At 38.5% G+C, this 25,846-nt stretch overlaps 1 protein-coding gene across 3 annotated transcripts in view; it reads left to right on the top strand.

The window, feature by feature from the left end:
• The window catches only part of LOC132396076 (lissencephaly-1 homolog), a 105,699-nt gene that overhangs the window by 59,667 nt on the left and 20,186 nt on the right, over nucleotides 1–25,846 (top strand). For all 3 annotated transcript variants that reach the window (XM_059973458.1, XM_059973460.1, XM_059973459.1), the window contains 6 exons: nucleotides 8,532–8,616; nucleotides 11,354–11,428; nucleotides 12,542–12,748; nucleotides 18,626–18,794; nucleotides 21,909–22,011; nucleotides 24,438–24,666. In XM_059973458.1, the coding sequence (XP_059829441.1) occupies nucleotides 8,532–8,616; nucleotides 11,354–11,428; nucleotides 12,542–12,748; nucleotides 18,626–18,794; nucleotides 21,909–22,011; nucleotides 24,438–24,666 (868 nt within the window). The remainder of the gene's footprint in view (nucleotides 1–8,531; nucleotides 8,617–11,353; nucleotides 11,429–12,541; nucleotides 12,749–18,625; nucleotides 18,795–21,908; nucleotides 22,012–24,437; nucleotides 24,667–25,846) is intronic.

The following is a 25,846-nucleotide window of genomic DNA, read 5'->3' as shown; positions in this document are numbered from 1 at the left end:
CTTGAAGAGGGTTCTCCAGCAACCTGTATACATCACTAAAATACTTGAATGCAAACCTAAGCCTGAGGAATTGGGACCTGACTATTGGGAGCAATTTGTGGTCTGCTACGGCACTTTTGCAGGAAAGCAAGCCTTTAATAATGGGAATCTGTCCCCCAGTTTAATGCCTTACTGCTCCAATGCTTACCAACTAAGTTAGCCAACATAGTTAAAACAAATAATATGGATTGACCTGACATTGACCGAAATCGAATGCGACAAGTTTTGATGTATTATTGGGACCAGGCTTTCGAATCCCGATCAACCCCGAAGGGAACTAATATTAAAGGTGAATATGTTCAGCGGGGAGAAGGACGCGAGCAGGCTATATCTGGGGATCAGAGCTGGGAACAAAAACCTACCAAGGGACAGGAGGAACAATGCTCAAACAATGAGTGCTGGAGAGAGACTAAGGATCTGTGAAATGGCGGGAGGCTACAGCAGGGTATGCCTGCACATCATTTCATTCGCATGGATTCAGCGTAGTGCGGCAAATTCAAGTTTTGCTTTTTGGAACTTTCTCTGGAATTTTTTTCGAATATTTTTGACCCGCGGTTGGTTGAATCCACGGATACAGACTGGCAACTGTACTACTATGACTGTTGTGAAAATATTATTATGGGAAATAATTCCCAGGTACGGCCTGCCAGAGATGCTGAGCTCTGACAATGGCCCACACTTTGTGGCAAAAGTAAATGAAGGAGTATGTCATGAACTAGCTATCAAGCAATAATTCTACTGTGTTACACCACCCATGGGCCGCTGGCATAGTGGAGAGAGCCAGTGGCACTCTGAAGAGTAAATTGGCCAAGCTAACAGCGGAGACTGGACTTATTTGGTTGAAGGTCCTACCGCTTGCTCTATTCTACATGAGTATTACCCCACAAGAGAAAACGGTTGTCACCAGCTGAAATCATTTATGGATGGCCCATGAGGACACCCTGGGGACTAAGACCTTGTGTACCATTGCTCCCAGAAAGTCTACCAGCAAAATTGGATATACATACATTACGGGAAGAAATGGGGAAATATATATGCCAAATAACCAAAATTCTCCAAGCATTACGTTCACAGGTACAACAGGATTACAAGGAAGAAAACTACCCAGCAGAGAGGAGTGACCATCCCACCCTAGAACCTGGGGATTTTGTCCTGATCAAGAACTGAGATCGAGGGAAACTCGGACCTTGGTGGAGAGGACCATATCAGGTGTTACTGACCACTCCTACGGCTGTGAAACTGAAGGGGCAATCTCAGTGAATACATTGAACAGACTGCAAAAGTGTTACTAAAGGAACTGAATAGAAGGACTCTTGGACTAAAGGCATTCTTGTATTGCAATGCTTGTGGCCACTGGTGGCTAGCTGCTTCAGCCATGGGATCTGATTGTAACCTTTGCGCCCTGAGAGTTATCATGAAATGATAAAAAGGAGGGAATGAGGAATTGAGGATATAAAAAATCATTTTGAACCTATGTAACCTGTAGCTAAAAAAATAATTGGGACTGAACAGGAATTTTTGAACCGAAGTAAACTCTGTCTTCAGTAGTTTAAAAAAATCGGCTTATACCAGTTCTCTCTTAATTTGCAGAGAGACATTGAGCATTTAATAAATTGTACATTCGTTTGAGTTGGGGGGGGGGGAGGAGAACTCACCAACAAGGACAGGAATGAATATCCATCTGTAATTAAGTCAGGGCCTGGCAAAGGGAATAACTGATGAGGACTGGACAGCACATCCATCTATAATTAAACCTTGATTTAGTGGACCGTCTTATTTGTAACTAAGTTTTGCACCAACAGACTTGGTGGGCATGCCAGTTCTAATGACATCTTGCAACAGTAATGTATGGGACTTACTATGTATAAATATACAGCTGTAACCAGAGAGAAGGAGCCCACTTGTTGGATGGTGGCAGTACTTACATGCCTTCTCTTTGAAAACTGGGTGTCAAGCTCCTGCAGGAGGGTGCACAATAGACTGTTGTAACTATAAGAAGCTGGTCTCCTGAGTTTTATTCAGATTCGACTTTAACATGGTATCACAGGTGGCATGTTGGTGGTCGTTTTATCAGTTTGTGAAAGTGTTGTGATAATTTCTGTACACAGTCATAGAAGGATGTGTTTCAGTTCAGCCAAAAAGTAAGTCTTAATTTACTTTTTTGTGATGCTGACTTTGCACAGTGATTAAAGTGGTGTGCACTTTTCAGAATGAAGTTGTAAGGTAATTGAGCTTTGTTATTTCTTCCTCTGGAATACCATGTTCAGTGACTATTTTTTCTGAGTCCTGTTGTCTGTTGATCTAAGTGTTTCCATTTGTTATAGACAACTGTGCATGGGCATTGTTTATATAAAAGTATTTGAAACGTGAATTTGAGTTATTTGAAACCTTACCTAAATGCAGGTTTAAAAATTTATTTAAATTGCTGATGGTAGAATATCTTAAGGTCTGTTGAATCCCATTTATCTGGAAATCTAAGTGCTTTTATTTGCAATTGATGCAGCAAAAATGTTAAGCTTATGTAAAAGGCACATGCAGGTAGTTCCTTTTCATTGGCAGCAGTTGCTAAGTTGGTTTTTCTTTTTATTTTGAGTGAGTGAAATACGAGCAGTATCTCAATATAATAAGTTGTATTGAAATTTTAAGTCGTTAGTTTGGGGCAGTTACGTTTGCATGTTAATTTTGCATATAAATGTTCATATTCTCATGGAAGTTTGTATTGGTATAGTCTTCTTTTGTGCTTGTCCCAATGCAAGGAATCATTTTATCCTATAACAGTGCAAGGTATATAGTTGGCCCTCCTTATCCGCAAATTCCGCATGCACAAATTCAACCAACCGTGAATCGCGAAAACCATGTACATGTTCGAGCATGTACAGTCTTTTTTTTCTTGTCATTATTCCCTAAACAATGCAGTATAACAACCATTTTACATAGTATTTACATTGTATTAGGTATTATAAGTAATCTAGAGATGATTTAAAGTATACGGGAGGATGTGTGTGGGTTATCGTGCATCGGGATCGAAAAAAATCGTAAGTTCTCTTACTGAGTAAGTCGGAACAGGTACATCCTGTATTATTTAGTGTCAGTTAGTCAAACGTTTGTCTGAGTATATAGTATATATTTTACCTTTCTATGTATATAAAACACTTAAGAACGTATGTTTCAGTGCCGGGCCCAGGAAGTTCCCGAGTTTGATCTAGTGACAGATCGCTATGGAGTGTGCTCTCCACTGTGCCGGGTTGATAAGGAGGATCAAAAACCCAAAACCCAATAATTAAACCACACAATTGTAGCTTTCATCAGGGCAGAGCCTTACTCATTTTATCCTTTAAAATTGTTCTGATCGTTGACCAAAGTAGCCTAATGCTTTTCCAATGACCGATAGTGTTTCACTTCTTTCCAATCGCTTTATTATTTCCACTTTATTTTCAATCGTGATTATTTTTGTGAACAGAAACACTACGCATTCAGAGCTCTGGCGCCGGGTCCTAATGTCCACCGCACTGAGACAGGTTAAATAAGGTTTGGGATTCTGCTGGGACCTAAGGCCCACCGGATTGAGACAGGTTGAATAAGGGACTTGAGCATCCGCAAATTTTGGTATCCATGCGGGGTCCCGGAGCCAATCCCCCACGGATAAGGAGGGCCGACTGTACTAGTTATGTCTAGTGCCCACAAGTTAACAGAGCCTTAGAGGAAAAATATACCTCAGTATCTGGAATATGACTCTGCTTTTTGGTCTCAATCAAATTGTTTAGAAACAAGCACCTGGTTTTGGCAGTGGTGGGTGTGTGTTTGGTTATGTTTTGAATGTTGAGCCAGATTGCACCTTTCCTGTGCTGTTTTCAATGGCTTGCTGGATGCAATATCTTTTTCTATTTTTGAAGTGAAGGGATTATTTCCTAAAATACTGAGAGCACATTAATTAAAGACACAACATAAAATGGTGAAATTTATCACAGAAATCAATTCTGTGATAGTTTCCCCTTATGCTTATGGGTCTCAGGCTACTGAGCCTTACTGGGATGGTGGGGGAATTAAAATTGTAGAACTATGAAAGGCAAGTGCAGTTGGCATTGATTCATATTCCTCCTGTCACCTAAATAGAACTTTGTTAGAGTTGGGTGACTGGATACTAGTCGGTAATAAACCTGATGGGACAAAATTCTCTTAGTCCCACTTTGATCCTTGACTCTTCCTTGACTCCTTGGCATAATACAGAAATCATACCTTTTGAACATGTTTTTGTGAAATGGCACTTGAGGCATTATTTTACTACTGCAGGGAAGTCAAATAAATCCTTTTCTTAACGAGAAACCCACTACCCACTACCTCTCTGGCACAGAAATGCTGCCACAACTCCCTAACGAGAGTTAAGGAGAGTTAACTCTTTAAAGAGAGTTAACTCCTTAATGCTGCCACAACTTCTTAACGAGAGTTAAGGAGAGTTAACTCTTTAACGAGAGTTAACTCCTTAATGCTGCCACAACTTCTTAACGAGAAGCAGCAAGATTGCAGTGTATTTTGCAACAAATATATTGGTAAGTGCCATGTTTGATGATGGCTTTCAGAAGATAAGTTGAAGAGATATGACTAGGGTTTGAAAGGATGAACATGTATTTCATAGTTGCATAACGTAGTAGAGCGAGATTTTATCATTATAACCTTATCGTTGTATTTTCAGTCTTTATGAACCCGTCTGTTACTACACTTCTTGTCCATACTTAGCACCCCATCAGCCTTGCATCCAAAACATTATTCTCCGCAACTTTGCCATCTTCAATGGGATTTTACCACCTAATACATCATAATCTCTTCCCCCCCTCCCCCCACCACAACACTTTACACAGTGATCGCACCCTCCATGATTCCCTTGTCCATTCATCCCTACCCACTACCTCTCTGGCACAGAAATGCTGCCACAACTCCTCCCTCCTCCGTTACCTCCATTCATGGCCTCAAACAGTCATTCTGGTGAGGCAGTGCTTTTCTAGCAAATCTGTTGGGATCATCTATTGTATCCGGTGTTCCAAATGCAGCCTTCTCTACACTGGTGAGACACAACATAAAATGGGGGACTGCTTTGTCAAGCACTTCCGCTTCATCTGCCAAAAGTGGAACTCACTGATGGCCAACCATTTTAATTCCTATCCCCATTCCCATTCCAAATTGTCGGTCCATGGCCTCCTCTTGTGGCACAATGAGGCTTCTCTCAGGGTGGGAGAGCCTCATATTCCACTTAGATAGCCTCCAACCTGATGGCATGGACATCGATTTCTCCTTTGGTAATTTTTTTTATCATCTTTCTTTTCCCCCTTTGCTGCCCCTTCCATCTTCTGTTCCCTATTTTGGGCTCTTGCCTCTTCTCTTCACCTGCTTATCACCTCACCCTTTCTTCCGTGGTCCAGTCCTCTCTCCTTTCCAATTCCTTCTCCAGCCCTTAACCTTTGCCTGTCTTCACCTGTCACTTTCTATCTAGTTCTCCTTCCCTATCCCCCACCCACCACCCCCTTTTTTATTCTGCCATCTTCTTCCTTCCTTTCTAGTCCTGAAGAAAGGTCTGTACCTGAAACATTGACTGTTTATTCCTCTCCATATGTGCTGCCTTATCTGCTGAGTTTCTCCAGCATTTTGTGTGTGCTGTACAAACTTTTATTTGTCAAGAAAACCATATATACTGTAAATATCACAAGACACCATACCTTTATTAACCTTGACCTTTTTAACAAGGTATTGATTTAATATCAAAGGATTTAAATACTTAATATAAATGATGGCATCATTTGCTTAAACTGACCATTGGCTTCTAATCTTCAGCATCAGCTACAACCTAATTGCCATGTAAATATGGTCCATTACCACACCAGGTACGAGGGCAAAACTGCACCGTTCATTAGAATTGATGGCCGACTCTAAATGTGCTTTGCATTAGAAAACAAAGGAGAACATTGAAGCATGTCTTGCATTATTAGTGGCCATTAATTTGACAGACATTTTGAGAAATGCTGACTGAGCAGTTGAATAGTTTAATTTATTCACACCTTGGGAGATTCTTTAAAGGTATCATAAATATTTACATACGTGGGATTTGGGGGCAGTTTTACAAAATTGTTTCATCAAAAGAACAGTTGTTCACTAAAAAGCAAGAAGGGGAAACGTTAAGCTCTGCATACAAGGAAGTGCCTGGCTCCATCAGAATAATTAATTTCTTCTGGGTTTGGGAAGAGAAAATTGACTTTGGCTTTACTCCTGATTGCTATCTATCAATCCTGCCAATAAAAGGAAAGTATACACAGTGGCTACTTAATTAGGTGCCTCCCATACCTATAAAGTGGCCACTGAGTATATGTTCATGGTCTTCTACTGTAGCCCATCCACTTAAAGATTCGATCTGTTATTGAGCTCAAAAATTATCTTTTGCACACCATTGTTGTAAAACATGGTTATGAATTAACTGTCACCTTCCTGTCAGCTTGAACCAGTCTGGCCATTCTCCTCTGACCTCTCTCATTAACAAGGTGTTTTCACCCATGGAGCTGCCACTCACTAGATTTTTTTTTGTTTTCGGCCTCATTCTCTGTTTATTCTCAAGACTGGTGTGTGTGAAAATCCTAGAAGTTCAGCATTTTCTGAGATACTGAAACCACCCAGCTCTTGGCAAAGTCATAATAGAAAAGCAGGACTGCAGCCATAAAACAGTGACATGGTACCTGGTGTAAGCAGTCAAAATCTCTCAAGTTCCTTTTGTTTTGTGTCAAATGTTTATTTATATAAAATATGTTTAATGTCATTTCCAGTACACACATATAAAGGGGAATGATATAATTGTTGCTCTGGATGCAATGCATCACCAAAAAAACACAGTAAGTTGAAGTACACATTGAATGTTTAAAACACAATAAATATAAATACCTATGATAGCTTATAAACATTGTATATTTATTAAGTGACTCTAGGTTCAGAAGCATCTGTATATGAGGTGACTGAGAAGAAATGATAAAGTTGAGGGGTGGGTTAGTGGACAGAGGTGTTAATCAGCCCTTCTGCTTGGGGAAATGTGAGTTATTAACTCTGATTGTTCTGGCGTCGATGATCCGCAGCTGACTTCTTGGTGGGAGTGGGACAAACAGCCCATGAGCATGGTGGACTGGCCCTTACCATCACATTTCTGAATGTATGACCAGGGATCAGCTATGAGCCATGAGAGTGTACTGTGAAATACAGTGCCTTGAAAAAGTATTCAGCCCCCAACTCTTTGTTCACATAATTGAGTATTACAACCAGTAATTTTGATCAATTTAACTGAGCATTTTTATTTGTGCATCACATACTCCTTTCACAGTGGTGTCCAAAAAAATGGAAAATTATAAAGCACAAAAAAACTAAAATACCAGCAGTATCCCCCCCCCCCCCCCCCCCCCCAGTAGCTCAGTACTTAGTTGAACCACCTCTCACAGTTATTACAGCCAGTAGTCTTTTGGATAAGAATCTATTAGCTTTTCACAACGTGATAGAGCAAGATTTGCCGATTCCTCCTTGCAAAGTTGCTCAAGCTGTGCCAGACTAGTTGAGAGCTGTGGTGGACAGCAGCTGGAGGTATTTGATTAAGCTAAGGTCAGGACTCTGACCGGGCCACTCAAGGACATCAATTTTCTTCATTCTGGTAGTGTGCTTTGGTCATTGTCTTGCTGAAAGACCCTTTCCTCCCCAATTTAAACTTTCTAGCAGGGCTAGCAGGTTTCCTCTTCCCATCATTCCTGACCAAATTTCCAGTCCCTGCTGTAAAAAGATTTTCCACAGCATAATGCTGACTTCATCACACTTTACAGTAGGGATGGTATTACCAGGCTGATGTACAGTATTAGATTTATGTCACATGTACCACTTTTTATAAAACAGCATATCTTTGTCCGTAAAGACTTTGCACGGTGTCATTTAAATGATACTGTAAAGATGTGGAAGTAGGCCTTGTGGTCAGATGAGACTAAAGTGGAACTTACTGGCCTCAACACTAAGTGGTGTGTAAATCTAATAGTGCACATCAGCCGCGTAACATCATCCCTACTGTAAAGTATAGTTGAAGGCTGAATACTTTTTCAAAGCACTGTGATAAATTTTGAAAAGCATTTAGCATTTCCTGTCGTTTAATATAAATAAAAATATTGAGGTGTAATATCTTGGTCAATTCATATTTACCGTTTACCTTGCTCTTATTGCTGTGTCAGCATTTCTGAGCAAAGTTGTTGCATAAACATTTTGAAAGAGGAACAATGTATGAGAATATATTACAGTCATGCTTTGTATTAATAGAGACTTTCAGACATACAATGACTGTATTGCATCTCTTGTTTCTTAGAGACGATAGGCAGGTCCTTAATGATTTATTGGTGATTTTCAAAATGCCACTAGATTTTGACATAATCAACAGTGCTAAGTGGGAGGTGGTTAATGACCCTTTTTAAAATTCAGATTTGGGTATTTTTCAGAAATCGAGCTATAGCTGACTATCTTCGTTCTAATGGCTATGAAGAGGCTTATTCAGTTTTTAAGAAGGAGGCAGAATTAGATATGGTAAGTCAAATTGGTTTGTTATTTAATCAAATATGTAGAACTTAATATTGTTGCCTGGCATTTCTTGAGCATTTAAGCAATGTGATGAGATTTCCTTAAATGCCTACATACAACATTGATGGAGCTGAGGCAATTTCATCTGTGGCAAAAAGTTCTTCAGTCAAAAAATTGGTTTTTAATGTTAAACGATGTTGAGACTGTGTCTGTAGCTACCAAGAAGGATTAATTTCTTTTAAAAAAAAATTGGAATTTAAACATAGTTGTCAACAGTATGCATATTCTTTGAGCCTTCAGTTATTGAAAATATTTAAAGAGATTATGAATACAAAGGAGTTGCTGACCAACTTCGATTTTTCATCTGTGTTAGGAATGGGGGTTGAAAGTAAAACTGAACCATTTTTGGCTGGTACAAGCAGTACTACACCTTCAGCAGTGTTTTTGGATGCTTCGTTAAATTGCCCTAAGAAGATGAGTTCTTTAATGAACTATCAAATTTTGTCAGTGTCTTCCAGTGTATCTACTTAACGGTTAGTGCCCATCCCAACTCATCATGAACAAAATGTTGGTTCTATTGAAGCTTGACTGTTAATTTCTGTATCCTGTCCTTCAAGGCATTTTGGCAATATAGTATCCTGTGTAGTTGTCATCTATGTATTTTTGTGGTTCTCTGTGACCCGGCAAGTTTAGCTTAAAATTCTTGATTTAAGGTTTCACCCCACGTGAACCTCATAATCGTTGACAGCCTGTATCTCTGTAATCTGTAGAAACAGATGGCTGATTGGCATTGATGTCTGCTTTAGGCTGCTTTGTAGATTTTCTTTGGATCTTGCATTGAGAGTTACCATTTTTTTTGCCTCAAAAACCTCTGCGAATGTTTTTTCACTGTTTCAGAACTGATCTCTCTTTCCTATGCAGTGTACATTGTATTCTAAACTCCATTGAAATCATCAAGTGTTGCAGGTGTGATTGCTACAAATTCACAGATCTATTGAATGGAAACACAAAAAAAGAGCTATCATGACAATTTTTTTTGTTAGCTTGTTTGGAATTTTATTCCAATTTTGTAGTGAGTTTTTGTTGGAAATTGAACAACAGAATGAGAAAATCAATGTTTTTAGACTTTGAAATGCTGTGATTTTGTTCATGTAAAATTGATCATTGTAGAAGTGGCCTTCCAACTTTCCATATAACCTGATTAGTTCACCCAAGAAACATAGATCTGAATCTTGAACACAACTGATGTTTATGCCTGAGACTGATGTTTGTGTTTGAGTTTTCCCAAATGATCTCAACCATGTGACACCGTAAACCAAAGCCAATGAATTGCGTCACATGGATACTAAATTTATCCAGAGCTGTGTTGTGGGTCACTCCTTGATTATGTTTGTGTCCTGAAGAGCAACACCAAATAAATTGCAACTCCAGGCTCCTTGAGTTAGAAGAGCGCACATCATCAAATGTCTGGAAGATGAAGTAGAAAATGATTTTGCCTGCTATTTCAAAACACAAGCAATATTAATTTAGTTCATTTGTGAACTAGACACATTCAAATTAACAATTTATTATCTGTACTAGTAACGTTTGTTGAAGTTACCTAGATTCCAAAGCTGTACAGCAGCTCTGATAATAGGCAATTGCATACTTATCCATGTCCTTTGGAGTTCTGTTAATAGAAAAAATGCAAATCAAGTCATATACAAATTCCGGCTTTTCAGAGTTTAGACATGAGACTCTTTGCAAAAAAAAATCTAAATAATTTAAAATAATCTTATTTGAAAAGGAATTCATGGTTTTTCTGTGGAGCAGTCATTATCCTGAAGCATTAACTCTTCCCCCCCCCCCCCCCCCACAACTGCTGCCCGACATGTTGAGTTTTTCTAGCATTTTCTATTTTTTCCAGACTTTTTTTCTACATTGAGGCAATCAGCAAAACTAAGCTTTTGAGTTCAGCTTTGTGATTGGGGAGTTTTTAAATTATTGAATCAAAATGATATTTCCATTGATAAATTATAATTTGGCTTCATGGACGATGTGCTGATATCTGTTGAGATGCCCAGAGTGGAATTTGAATTAATCACCATATAAAGAGCTTTATCTAAATGGCTATATGAATTCATCTGTTTCTTAAAAGTTGAACATCTGCAATTGTATTAATCAGTTAAGGGGATTGTATGCTTCAAAACTGGGTTCAAATTCATGTTAGCAGCAATCATTTTTATTGAAAAGTTTTTTTTGAGTTTGCCTCCCAAGAGATATTGTAATGAGAATTGAAACAGCATCTTTATATTTTTATTTTTACATTTATTTTTAGGATGTACAGTGTAAATTTGAATTGCCACTCTGTCAAACATAACTTTAATCTTTTATTTAAAAGTTAGGTGTGAAGCATCTTAAAGAACATCTGTAGTTTGTTCAGATCCTTACAGAAGAGTTTGTGTAGTTGTTTGATACAAAATACATAAAGAATCTTTTTTTTTAAAAAAAAAAGTTGCATGCTGTGTAAACAAGGCAGATAACAAGCACTATATTTGCCACAATTTTTTTTTAAATGTAATTCTTGAGCAAGTTGAGAATTCTTTTCCTATTACCTTTGGATGTATCCAAACAACCTTGATTGTCACTTTGAAAGTAAATGGGAAAATAATTACCAGTAACGAATGATGGTGATTTTACAATTAATCTTGTGGCTGGAAAATGCAGTATTCATCTAACTTTTCAAAATGTTGTTTTTCTATAGAATGAAGAACTAGACAAAAAATATGCTGGACTGCTGGAGAAAAAATGGACCTCTGTGATAAGATTACAGAAGAAGGTCAAGTCTAACTAATATGTTAGCCTTTGCTTCACCCACTATGACTATTAAGCCTGTGCACTTTTGCTTCCTATTTAACTCTTATTTCTTTCTCAAGATGGGGAAAAAGTACTCAGCAACCTGATCCCCTTTAACTGATGTATCAGAAGCACCCACATTTATGCATTTTTGGGAAATGAATGTGACCTTGAACTGAAATCCTGTTCTTTATGTCTATTATCCTCAAGAGTATAAATTATTCCAGATGACAGTTTCTCAAAACTCAGCATTCCTAGAGTCATTCCTGTCCTATTGGTGATTTGATTAATGAAATTTTCAGTTCTTTTTAACAGATTTAAGTCCCATTTTTAAATGGAAAATTCCTTTAAAACATCAAAGCTTAGAGAACTGGAGACATATCAGAAGAATGTAGGGTTACAAACTTAAAACTGTTTAACTTCACTTCATTCTTCTCTAGATACATAACTTCATTGCGCATTAGAATCAGAAGGTGGTGTGCAGTTTCATTTTGGGAGTTGCAGGTGTAGTGAACAGTACAACAAGATAGGTGTGGTATTCTGCATCATATTTAGTAATGGAACAGCTCTTATTATAACCTTCAACCCTTTCTCCCATCTTGGGCATGAAGGAAATTAGCCTGTGGGGTGAGGAGTACAGCTGAACATTTCATTAGCTTTTTGGGAATAAATAGAAATACTGTTACTGCTTCCCCCATCTCCAAAAGTTTTAGTAGAATTCTGTAAAATAGAAACATCATAAAATCACAGGACATACCCCTTAGAGAGCAACATGTTCTCGTTTAAAAAAAATTATTGCCTATTGGTCAAAAATGTTTATTTTGCTTATGATAGACCCCAGGTTCTAGTTTGGGCATCAGAGATAAATATGCTTATTCCTAATATATGTCTCATTGCTGTGATTCTCAGAGAGATCCTTTTAAACATCCAGATGTTAAAACTAAAGAATAACAATGTATTTCTCAATTATGACAATGTTTTCCAATATCAGAGTTACCTCTTACTCCTGCAATAATGCTTCTAAATTTCAATGTTAATGTTCATTTATTTGTATTTTCCCAATTCTGAAAATCCTGATATTTCATTTGTTCAACAGGTTATGGAATTAGAATCAAAACTAAATGAGGCAAAAGAAGAATTTACATCAGCTGGTCCCCTTGGTCAGAAGCGTGACCCTAAAGAATGGATCCCTCGTCCTCCAGAAAGATATTCTCTGAGTGGACACAGAAGCCCAGTCACACGAGTTATTTTCCATCCAGTTTTCAGTGTCATGGTATCAGCCTCTGAGGATGCCACAATAAAGGTAAAAAAAAACTTCTGCAAGAAAATATTTGCTTTTTATTATTCAACAAAACCAAATTTAACCACAAGGTAAATGTGTAATGTGCACATCACTTTCCATTCAGTTGCTCATTGTTACTTTGACCCCATTGTTTAACTGACTGAAACCCATAAGAGGAGAATGGTGGCTTCTGGAGAAGCAGCCTATGTGAGTGAATAAATATTTTAATAGCACAAATTTAAATTCAGCACAATATTCAGTTCAAAAGACCTGTTATTGAAGAAAGAGAATTTTGGTTTCTCAGTTCTTTAACTGAGCATAGCATTTTATGGCAGTAGTTTTTTTAATCTGTATTTTGACTGTTTGTTAGAAGCTCATTGTGTAAACACAGTTGTTTTATACTTGTATTGGGGATGTGAAGCAGTTATCCCCCAGCTTAATCAGGGCAATTTTAACAATGCAGTTTAATAAACCCAAAAATGTTGCTGGTCACATCAACTAGATCTTCCCATTAATAATTGACTAACTTGGGGAATTCATTCTTGGTGATGTGGTCTTCAGAGTATAATTAAAGCTATTTGGTTGAACTGGATTGATTTCCTGGAGCTGCCTCTATTAGATTTTACTTTTATGTAAACTGAAAGTTATACGTTAATGAAAAGGAATATGTATTTTAGTCAAATTGGCTTTCCTCATTTTTGAAAATGCAATGCCAATCTTATTAGGCATTCAAAAACCTGGAAATCAAAAGCTATCAATGATGTACTGAACTTTGATTACCAGGTAGACCAAATAAGTGGCAGCTGCAAAAAATTTGCAAGTATTGTACTCTTCAGTAGTTGATTTGACCATCACACTTGCTCAAGTTTTTATTTTGTGTCATTTGAAACAACCTTTTCATCAGGAAAATGCACATCTACCTCTTTGTCCTCTTTCTTCAAAGATATCAGAGATGTCCTCTTGCTTCAAAGAATGGGCTTTCCTATCCTCAACTGCACCTCCTCCATTTCCCAGACTTTGCACTCATCCCATCTTCTCACAGCCTTAACAGGGATAGAGTTCCTCTTGTCCTACCTGCCAATGAACTTCCACGTCACTCTCTGTAATTTCTACCATCTTCAACTGGGTTCTACTACCCTACTGCCATACTTTGCTACCTCCACGCTCACACTCTGACGCCCCAGGGATTGCTCTTCTCCATGTGTCCCTCCCCACTAATCTCCCTCCTGGAACATACCCCTGCAAGCAACCAAAATGCTGCACTTGCCCATTCACCTCCTACCTAATCCCCATTCAGGGTCTTAAACGGTCATTCTGCATGAGGCAGCTCTTCAAATGCAAATCTGTTGGAGTCATCTATTGTATTGCAATGCCTCTACATTGGTGAAATCCAATGTAAATTGGGGTATTTCCCACTGGCCAACCATTTTAATATATCTCCATTTCTATTCCGACATATCAGTCTATGGCTTCCTCTCTTGCCACAATGTGGCCGCTCTCAGGGTGGAGGAGCAACACCTCATATTCTGTGTGGTTAAACTCCAATCTGATGGCATGAACATAGATTTCTCTTAGTTTAAAAAAGTAACTCACTCCCCTACCTTCATTTATTCCCCACTCTGGCTTCTTTTCACTTCTCTGCACCTGCCTATAACATCCCCGTTGCCCTTCTTTCTTTTATCCCAATGTCCACTATCCTATCAGATTTCTTTCCTAGCTCTTAACTTTTCCCACCCACCTGGCTTCATCTATCATCTTTCAGCTAGTCCTTCCTCTCACCATTTTTCAAAAGTTCTGACATCTTCATTCTTCCTTTGCAGTCCTGAAACAAGCCCAAAACATTGACTGTTTATTCATAAATACTTCCTGGACCTGCTGAGTTCCTCCAGCATTTTGTGTGTGTGTTCTGCTTAGTCTTCTTGTTCATTTTCTACGCATCCCCGCTCAAGGCAGTGGCTAATGCTTGCCACATTAACTGCCATTCATTATTTATTTCTCGCATAATCTTGGGCAATGACTGTCAGCAGACATTGAACTGAATGTTGATCTGGTGTTTTAGGTGCAGTTTTGACAAGATAATTTTTGTTATAGACCATTTTATATTATTACCATTCGCATCTTTCGCCAGAATTTTGCCTATCATACCTGGTTGAGAGATTTCCTTCACTTCCACCTATTTAAAATGCTAAATTTGTAGTAGAGGCCTGTCCAAGTGGCTGCTTACATATGAGCAACTGTGATCAGAAATTCATTTGACTATGTAGTGTATTTCAAAGCATTCTGAATCTCTGATGGCATCCACAAACATACTTAGAATTGCTGAAATATAGAGTGGTAACTTGACCTTTAGGTTCAAATATATTCACAAACACTTTAGATTCAGATGTTGACAATCAAAATTTTAACTGCTGTAGAATTTTTAATTCTCAATTGTATGATGACAGACGTAGAGGTGGCCCCCGTTTTTCGAACAATTGCTTTATGACAGCTTGCTGTTAATAAAGTCCTACATTAGTACCTGTTTTCGCTAACCAAAGTGGATTGTCGCTTTTAAGATAAAAAGACCCCGCTTTATACGTGTGTTTACCCTGAAAAGACTATCGTGACCATGAAACCTTGTGCGGCAGTTGTGTATGCATGTGTGTACGTGCCGATGTATTTTTTTTATAGGCTATATATTTATCATATCATTCCTGCTTATACTATATGTTCGTGTTATTTTAGGTTTTATGTGTTATTTGGTATGATTTGGTAGGTTTTTTTGGGTCTGGGAACACTCAAAATTTTTTCCCATATAGGTTAATGGTAATTGCTTCTTCGCTTTACAGCATTTCAGCTTACAAACAGTTTTATAGGAATGCTGTACCTTTGGATAGCGGGGGAAACCTGTAGAGGCTTGATTCTTTGTTTCCACATTCCTCTCAAGCATGCGTTAAATATTTTTTGCTGACTGATAATACTAAGATCATGCAACCATGGAATCAATTGAAAATATACTTTTTGAAAAGTGCAGTTATTGGTGAAGTTCAATACAAGGGGTTTTTAAGCTTGTGTATAACTCAGACAAAAATAATGTTGAGAATATGAATACAATGTGTGTGAAGAAAAACAGCTAAGTCTACAGGGTGAAAATCCTTCATCAGAACACATGAATAGCTTGGTTCCTTTTGCACTTCAGTACTATAAATTTTAAATGCCTATGATTTTTGCCATAATTCTGATTAGCAGATTTTAAACATTTGAAATTTAATTTGCTGTAAGTACTTTGCTATAAATTTCATAAGCATGTGCATCAGCTATAGCTATTAATAGAAAGATTGTAGCTTAAAAAATCTAACAAAAGGATATGGAACTGATAAAGTTGAGTATTCTGATGAACCTTCTACTTGCATGTCATCACTTGTAAAACAAAACTGCGTGATGACAACCCTTTGGCCATGCCATCCCAAATACAGTTTTCACCCAGCTATTCCCAATTTCCTGCATTGATCACCTCTCTCGATAACTCAGGCCCTCTAATCCTGGAAACATTCTAGCAAATCTTTTCTGCCCTCTTTTCAGTTTAACTATATTTTTCATAAAACTGCATACAGTATTCCAAGTACAACTTACTAAACAACTTACACAACTGCAACATTATGTCCTAACTCCTATACACGGTGCCCTGACTGAAGGCCAATGTGCTAACACCTTTTTCACCACACTGGTCTGTCTGTGACAATGCTTTCAATGAACCAACCATCTTGTGCTCTTCTGAGTCCCATTACATTCCTTAGTACTCTAACATTCATAGCATATGTCCTTTACTATCACCTCACACTTCTCCATATTGAAATCCATTTGCCATAGCCCACTTCCCTAACCAATCAAGATCCCCTTTTAATGATCTTCAGTAACAACACCTTCTAACTTAATAACCTAATAAGCATACTGATCAAGTCTTGTGCATTGGCATCCAAATAATTTTTTTGAAAAATTTATAACAAGAGGCCCAACGCTGCTCCTTTTGGCATACCGTTAGTCACCAGAGAAACAGTCTTCAACCACCACTCTCTGCTTCCTAGCTCTGAGCCAATTTTGAATCCAGCTAACTGGTTCTCCTTGGATTCCATGGGGCTTAAACTTCCAGACCAGCCTTCCATGCAGGACCTTGTTGGAAAGGGTACAGAGGAGACTTACCAGGATGCTGCCTGGTTTAGAGAGTATGCATTATGATCAGAGATTAAGGGAGCTAGGGCTTTACTCTTTGGAGAGGAGGATGAGAGGAGACATGATAGAGGTATACAAGGTATTAAGAGGACTAGATAGAGTGGACAGTCAGCGCCTCTTCCCCAGGGCACCACTGCTCAGTACAAGAGGACGTGGCTTTAAGGTAAGGGGAGGGAAGTTCATTAGAGGAAGGTTTTTTACTCAGTGGTTGGTGTGTGGAATGCACTGCCTGAGTTGATGGTGGAAGCAGATACACTAGTGAAATTTAGGAGACTACTAGAGAGGTATATGGAGGAATTTAAGGTGGGGGGGTTATATGGGAGACAGGGTTTAAGTGTAGGCACAACATTGTGGACTGAAGGGCCTGTACTATGCTGTACTGTTCTATGTTCAAAAGGTCTTGCCAAAGTGCAAATAGATAACATTCACTGCCCTACCCTCAATTACATTTTGGTTATTTCCAAAAAAACTCTGAAACTTTTGTCAAGCATGACTTCCCATTCACAAAGCCATCCAACTTCTAATCAGGTTCTTTGTCTCTCCAAAAGCACAAGAGTCTGGCCTATAGTTTATTTGCTTCCCTTTCTCAAACAACAGGACAACATTAGCCATATTTCAGTCTTTGGAACTTCAGTGCTAAAAAGTGAACTAGTTATCCTTCTCTAGCCTCCCGCAAAGTCCGAGGATGCACAGAGTCAGTCAATGAGGATTTATCCACTAATGTGCTGTATTGCTGCAAATATCTCCTTTCTGATATCATGAATGTCCTCCAAAGTATCAATTGTTTCCCTTTTATCTTGAGCAGTCATGATTTTCTCCTCATTAAAGACAAAAGAGAAATATATTTGTTAAAAATTCCATTCATCTCCTGTGTTTTTGTAGGCAACTCTGTTAATCTTTAAGGGAACCTACTCTTTTCCTGGCCTCTCTTCATATAAGTTGTAGAAACTTCTGCGATTTTCCTTGACCTTAACAGCTAGATCCATCTCATACACTCTCTTTGCCCTCCTGATCTCCCCTTGAGTATTCTTAATCTTTTTGTCATTAAAGATTCATTAATCCCCAAACTCCTAAACCCAATCTGTGCTTCCTTTAACTTGGCCAGAGCCTAATATATCTCATCAGCCAAGATTCCTTAAATTTGCCCAATTTGCCCCTCACCCTAATAGGAACATGCTACTTCTGGCCACTTAATATCATACTCTTGAAAGCCGTCTTCTTACCATTTGGTCCTTTTCTATCAAACAGACTCACCCAATTAACCTCTGCTAGATTCTGTCTAAACCTCCTTAAGTTATCTGTACTCAAGCCTAGAACCCTATCTGTGGATCTATCTTACCCTTTTCCATCACTGTTGTAAAAACTGAAAGAATTACTGTCACTAGAGCCAACATGCTCCTTGATTCCCTATGAGTCTTAGTCTTTGGTAAAAAATGCGTTCACTTTAATAATTGCCTGAAAATGTGTTTGGAACAAATGAAAATTCATATTTGCTGTTTGTATTCTGTCCAGGCAATTCCTAAAGGCACCGCAGATATTAGTTTTGCAGCAGTGATATAGATTGTATTGTCAAGCAGTGCACAACTAATTTATTATTAAACAGCATTTAATTGTGCTGTTTAAGTGGAAGTGAAAAAGCATTGGCGGGTAATGCAGTTTACTAACTTGCTCTTGTATTTTTCTTATCAGGTCTGGGACTATGAAACTGGAGATTTTGAACGTACACTGAAAGGTCACACAGACTCTGTACAAGATATCTCCTTTGATCAGAATGGCAAGCTGTTAGCATCCTGCTCTGCTGACATGACCATCAAGCTTTGGGATTTCCAAAGCTTCGAATGCATTAGGACTATGCATGGTAAGAGTTTGGTTTCTTTTCCCAGGGAGGGAATCAAAAGCAGGAATTACTTTTTTGTATGGTGGGTGGACAGTTTTATTCTATATTGCCAATCACTATCCTTAGTCAAAAAAGAAACTGACTAAAGTGTGCTACTGTCATTATGGGCTGGTATTGATTAACAGATCTACAGGAAAGTAAATTTCAGTTCTGATTTGAATTTCTTCTGCTTTCTTCTTCCCATTCTATTTCCCAAATTGTGTGCACACTTCCAGCGGCTCAGCTACAGTTGCTTTAAAGGGTGTAGACAAAGCTCTTCTTGTTGGCTGCAGCTTTAATTCTGTTATTGAACTTAATTGTTGTCTCTGTGGCTGTATAGTAGAGTGTGGCTAGGCACAGCTCCAGTGATATTCTCAAGTTTGCTGTTGTAAGCCGGATCAGAGGTGGTGACGAATCAGCATGTAGGAGGGAGATTGAAAATCTAGCTGAGTAGTGCCACAAGAACAACCTGTTACTCAATGTCAGCAACACCAGGGAGCTGATTATTGAAATCAGCAGGAGGAAACCAGAGGTCCATGAGCCAGTCCTCACTGGAGGATCAGAGATCGAGAGGGTCTGCAACTTTAAATTCCTCTGTGTTATCATTTCAGAGGATCTGTCCTGGGCCCAGCGTGTAAGTGCAATTATGAAGAAAGCAGCACCCCTACTTCCTTAGGAGTCTGTGAAGATTTGGCATGACATCTAAAACTTTGGCAAACTTCTGTAGATGTGTGATGGAGAGTATATTGACTGGCTACATCACATACTGGAATGAAAACACCAATATCCTTGAAGAATCCTATAAAAAGTAGTATTCTCAGTCCATTACTGGGAAAAACCTCTCCACCACTGAGCACATTTACGTTGAGCATTGTCACAGGAAAGCAGCATGCATCTTCAGGGAACCCATCACCCAGATCATGCTCTCTTCTCACTGCTGCCATCAGGAAGAAGGTACAGGAGCCTGAGGACTCACACCACCAGATTCAAAAACAGTTATTACCCCTCAACCATAAAGCTCTTGAACCAAAGGGGATAAATTCACTCACTTTCACTTGACCCATCCAGTCGACTCACTTTCAAAGACTCGTATTTCGTGTTCTCGATATTTATTATATTTCTTTTTGTATTTTGTTGCCTTTTGCATATTGCTTGAATGTGCAGTCGGTGGAGTCTTTCATTGAGTCTATTATAGTTATTATTCTAGTATGGATTTATTGAGTATGCCTGCAAGAAAATGAGTCTCGGCTGTAAATGGTGACATATATGTACTTTGATAAATTTATTTTGAACTTTGAGAAGTACATGTAATGTTAGATATTTTCTTGCATTACCAAGTGCATTGAAAGGAATCAAAGTACATTTGTTATCACAGTAGCTATGCAGTGTACAACCCTGAGATTCATCTTCCCCACAGCCACAAAAGAAAACCAGTTCAAAGGAAAAACATCAAACCCTGTCGCCAGCGCAAAAAAAATAGCAAATCATGCAAACAGCAGCAGACCATTGAACCCCATCCCCACCGGGGGAAAACAAATTGCGCAAACAGCAGCAAGAAGGGATGAGCAAAAACATAAAATTGAAGGGTCCTCATTTCAGCTCAGTCACAAACAAGAGAAAATCTGCAGATGCTGGAAATCAAAGCAATGCACACAAAATGCTGGAGGAACTCAGCAGGCCAGGCAGTATCTATGGAAAAGAATGAACAGTCAATGTTTTGGCCAAGACCCTTCACAAGACACTCTTTTTCACTGTTCAGCTCAGCTTTCCCCCCACCCCCCCCAATTCAAAGTGGACCAAAAATGGAAATGGAGAATGCGGTCATAAACCAGAAACACATCACAATGTGAACCTGCAGTCCAGTCCACAAACTACGTCAATTAAACCTCACTCTGGCACCATCCTCTGACATCAAGGGGAGAGAGAGCAATCATTCAAATGCAGGGGCCTACAATCAGGAACAGCAAGAAAGGGTGAGCGAGAGAGAGAGAGAGACCTTTACGTACAGACACCTTCTCGGCAGCAGCAAGCCAGAGGCTGATAGATGGCGCTGAACACTTATTTGCCTTCCGCACTTGCCTCTATTTTCAATTATTTTTAATCAGTGAGATATCAAATCTATCATGGGCTCACACCTCATCTCTAGGTTTCTTGGCCTCAAGGCTGCACGCCTCCTGGAACCCTCTCAAGAGAGAGCAAAGGACCCAAAACACACCATCAAACTGTGATCACAGGCTCCAACAGTATCATAACCACATTTTAAAGAAAAAGTTAACATAAAAGAAGCAAAAGAAAGTGTTTTGTGAACCATCTGGACAAGGTTGCATGTGGTACCGTTATTCACTGGCATCACCTACAGCCTTTTTTCCCCACAAATGCACACCACTCATAGGGATTTAGTCCAACTCTGATCTCAAACCTGCACTGACTTGTGGCTGAAAACACTCATGGGAGAGTTCAGAATAAACCCTGAGCAAAAATCAGAAGCTGAGTATGTAAGGTAGTCCTACATTTAGTTAAACACTGAATGGCAACTCCTGTAGCACCACTGGTGCCATGCTGTATCAGCTTCTGTAGTTCCTTTGGATTCATCAGCTGCGTGGAAAGGGGGAGCCTACTGCATGGGCAACAGCTTACTCTCCATATCGTACTGCCCTGGCTTGCATACTGAATTGCACGTAGACAGCTGGGATGCAACATTCATGGTCGATCTCAACCAACGGAGGGCCTCAGACCAAGTTCACCCCTTCATACAGGTATGATACCCACCAGAGGTGTTCACATGGGAATATTAAGAAATCGCATTGTTGCTGATTAACAATAGCAATGTTGACAGTGTTACCATGATTAACTTGCAGGATCAAAATGGGCACTCTGACAATAGGAATACTCAAATAATAGCTCTTGTATTTGGTACAGCTTTATCATATTCTGTAAATAGGAAAAATAAACACAATTACTTGTAATATTATTATTAAATAACCAATGGTGTTAAAGGTTTAAAGCTTTTTGATGGGACCATAAATCTACGTTCAAGGCAGGTCCTAGTTGAATTTTTTTTCATACATCCTCATTTAAGTTCTGATTTATTTTCAGGCCATGATCATAATATTTCATCAGTAGCTATCATGCCTAATGGAGATCATATAGTGTCTGCTTCAAGGGATAAAACCATGAAAATGTGGGAAGTCCAGACTGGGTAAGTATGTTTTTAATAACAATTTAACATAATATATTTTCGATTCTACTGTAGAACATATGTAACTATATGCAGAAATATGTACAAATATTTGGTTTATTATGTCATAAATGTAAATCAACCAAGGCTTACATACAAGTTTAGGCGTATTGGGTTCCTATGAAGTTTGCTGGGAGATTTTCTTTCTACCTTAAAGCCAATATATAGATGCAAGTTGCTGTAAAGTGTTTCTAAGTGATTAGTGTTTCTAATTAAGTTTAGTAAAATTCCTTTAATATACTGAAATAAACCTTGTACCCAGATATTCAGAGAATCCAATGGAATTTCAGCACCTCAAAAATTCACTAAAAGCTGCATGTAGCTTTCTGTGTTTATTAAAATACCCTTTTGCTCTCTGTTCCATGGAAAATATATCATTGAGTTTTTGAAGTTTTTTCTGATTCACAATAGTGAGATCTATTTGATCTATTAATTGATTCAAAAATATCATAGATATAAGTTTAATTTCTTTTGAATGTGCAGACACTGAGTTAAAGAGTGATTCAGTAGATTAACTTTGAGTTAATATGCTTATTCTATCTGGGTATCATTTTTAACATAAATATGATTTTGAGATCTAATGTGCAAATACTTAAAATTGCACTTAAAAACTAAAAATACCAACCTATATGGTATTACAGTAAATGCAGAATTGAGTTGAAATAGTATTAGTAAACTTAAGCCATTATCAGTTATACACAGTGGTCCCTAGCACTTTTGAGTATCTGATTGTGCACAACCTATTGCTTTATTACATTTTCATTGTTGGTTGCCAAACTTGCGATACTGGCCTATAACGCTCTGTCAGTACGTTCTCAAATTCAACAACTTTAAAGACAACAACATAATTGCCTCTTTTGGATTCACTTTTGATATGCTGTCTAAATACATCCTGATTCAAAATTATGTTCATGGGTGATAGGTACTTGTGTGGAATTTATACTGCATGTTGGACAGGGCCATATTGTAACAAAAGACTACAAGTTTCTATCATTCAAAATATTAAATCAGTTAATCAGAGGGGAAAACAAAATTGGAACACTTAAAAATATTTAACTGGACTCAATAATTTAAAAAAAAAGACCTTCTCCTTTGCAGGCCTTGAAATAAATGAGCTCTGTCCTTGTTCACTGGGTAAATTCTTGTTACTAAAGGGGAATTGCCACAAGTTTGTACTCTGAGGAATTCAGCTTCCAAGACGGTTGGGAAAGCACAAGCATAGAATACTAAACAACATCCAAGCTCTAACATTTATAGTGTAAATAGAAGCAGAATGACAGCTACAGGTATTTCATAGCAATTTCCACTCCTTTTGTACTGTTTCAGCTGTCATTGCTGTTGTTGGAGAGGCTTAATGTTTTCCAGCATTTGAAAAAGTTTGGTTTATTATGGTGAGGAGTTAAAGGTCATCAGTATAAAATTACTAGTGTGAAAGAAGTGATTAACCAAGTGTGTGATTTGTTAAGGCACTGAACATTTTGCTATATGGAGAAATTGAGGCCAAGTCAAAAAGTGCTTCCCCAGCATATATATTGAATAAGCTCTTCTCGGGCTTCCAGCTGAGTACAAGTATCAATCTTAACTGGCATTTTGATAACAAACTGCCACCTTCATCAGGGATGAGTCCATTGCATTTGTGTTTAGAAAAATATGGACAGATTTAAAGTAGAGAAATGTACAAAACTATAGGGAGTGGAGGACAGGCAGGGATTTGATTGCTCTACTTGTAAGCCAGTCATTTCCTTATGAGACAAGTGACTGCCTCCTTTAATATTCTCTTTTCAGTTATTTGGCTAGATAACTTTATACCATGCAGCTTCTAAAATTTTATTATTTTTCCTGTTATAGATGTATCTGTAGCAATTTGCAAAGCCAGAAGTGATGAGGTCATGATGCCAACTGTATTTTTTTAAGTTGGTGATGATAGAGACAACACTCAAACAAAATGCCAGACAGACAGTCAGGCAGTATCTATGAAAGTGAACAAACAGTTGATGTTTCAGGCATTGATGTTATTGACATTGTATGTTATCTCCTTAGCTGCTGGTTATGGATATTAAAGTTTACATCGTGCTACATTGCAGTGCATATTTCTACTCTAATAATGATCAATATCCTTTCTTCAACAAACTCATGCCATCTGAACCTTAACATTTCCTTTAGTTTTAGAGAATCCTAAATTAAATGCAAGTGATTTTAATAATTTCAATCATGCACTTGTAAGTTGCAGCCTTGTGTAATCTTATGTGCAGTAATTCAGTACAACTTTGATAGTTTAGGACTTATGACTGTGTTTAGTTGATAGGTCTGTAAAAGAGATTTTCTTTTCAACCACTGTAATCCTTGACAAAAAATGGTAATGGATAATTTTATTTTTACACAAATAGTTACTGCGTGAAGACTTTCACGGGACATAGAGAATGGGTGCGCATGGTTCGACCCAATCAAGATGGAACTCTTCTGGCCAGCTGTTCCAATGATCAGACAGTGCGCGTATGGGTGGTAGCAACAAAGGAATGTAAAGCTGAACTTCGAGAGCATGAACATGTTGTAGAATGCATTTCCTGGGCACCAGAGAGCTCCTACCCAACCATTTTGGAAGCAACAGGATCTGAGGCAAGATAAATTAAGAGACTAAAATTTTCTACTTAAATTCACATTTGTTAGTTAATACATGTCTTACATTGCAATTACTTTTAAGAGCATAAGACAAAGGAGCAGAGTTAGGTTGTACAGCGCATCGAGTCTGCTCCATCGTTCTGTTGACTGATTTATTATTCCTCTCAACCCCTTTCTCTGCCTTCCCCTCATAACCTTTGATACTCTTACTAATCAAGAACCTATCAACCTCCACTTTAAATATACCCAGTGATTTGCCTTCCATAGCTAAATGTGGCATGAATTCCACAGATTCGCCAACCTCTGGCAAAGAAACTCCTCCTCATCTCTAATCCAAAGGGATGCCCTTCATTCTGAGGCAGTGCCCTCTGGTCCTAACCTCTCCCACTAGGTGGTCTTATAATACCTTATAAAGCTAGTCCTCTTAAAATGAATGTTAACGTTGCATTTATCTTCCTTGCCACCAATTCAACCTGCAAATTAACCTTGAGGGAATTGTCCACGATAACTTCCAAGTCCCTTTGCACCTCTGGCTTCTGAATTCGCTCCCCTTTTAGAAAGTAGTCTGTCTTCATTCCTTCTATTAAAGTGCATGACCATACACTTCCCTGTACTGCATTCCATCTGTAGTTTTGTCCATTCTCCAATCTGTCCAAGTCCTTCTATAGGGACTTTATTTCCTCAACACTACCTGCCCCTCCGTCTATCTTTGTAAAATCTGCAAACTTGGCTACAAACCCTTCATTCAGATCTTTAACATATAATGTAAAAAGTAACAGACCCAACGCTGCCTGTGGAACCCCACTAGTCACTGTCAGCCAATCTGAGTGAGCCCCCTTTATTCACACTCTGCCTCCTGCCAGTTAGCCAGTTATGTCCATGCTGCTATGTTTCCTGTAATACTATGTGCTCCTATCTTTTTTAGCAGTCTCATGTTCCATCCTTTATCAAAGGCCTTCTGAAAATCCAAGTAAACATCAGCTTGTTCACCCTTGTCCAACCTGTCTGATATTTAGAACCATAGAACACTACAGCACAGTACAGGCCCTTCAGCCCTCCATATTGTGCCGACCCACATAATCCTTAAAAAGTACTAAACCCACACTACCCCATAACCCTCCATTTTTCTTTCATCCATGTGCCTGTCCAAGAGGCTCTTAAATACCCCTAATGTTTT

This window comes from Hypanus sabinus, chromosome 6 (genome assembly GCF_030144855.1).
Source record: "Hypanus sabinus isolate sHypSab1 chromosome 6, sHypSab1.hap1, whole genome shotgun sequence".
Taxonomy (NCBI): Eukaryota; Metazoa; Chordata; class Chondrichthyes; order Myliobatiformes; family Dasyatidae; genus Hypanus; species Hypanus sabinus.
Note: the sequence above shows the minus strand (reverse complement) of the source record. Positions and strands in the feature narration are given on the sequence as shown.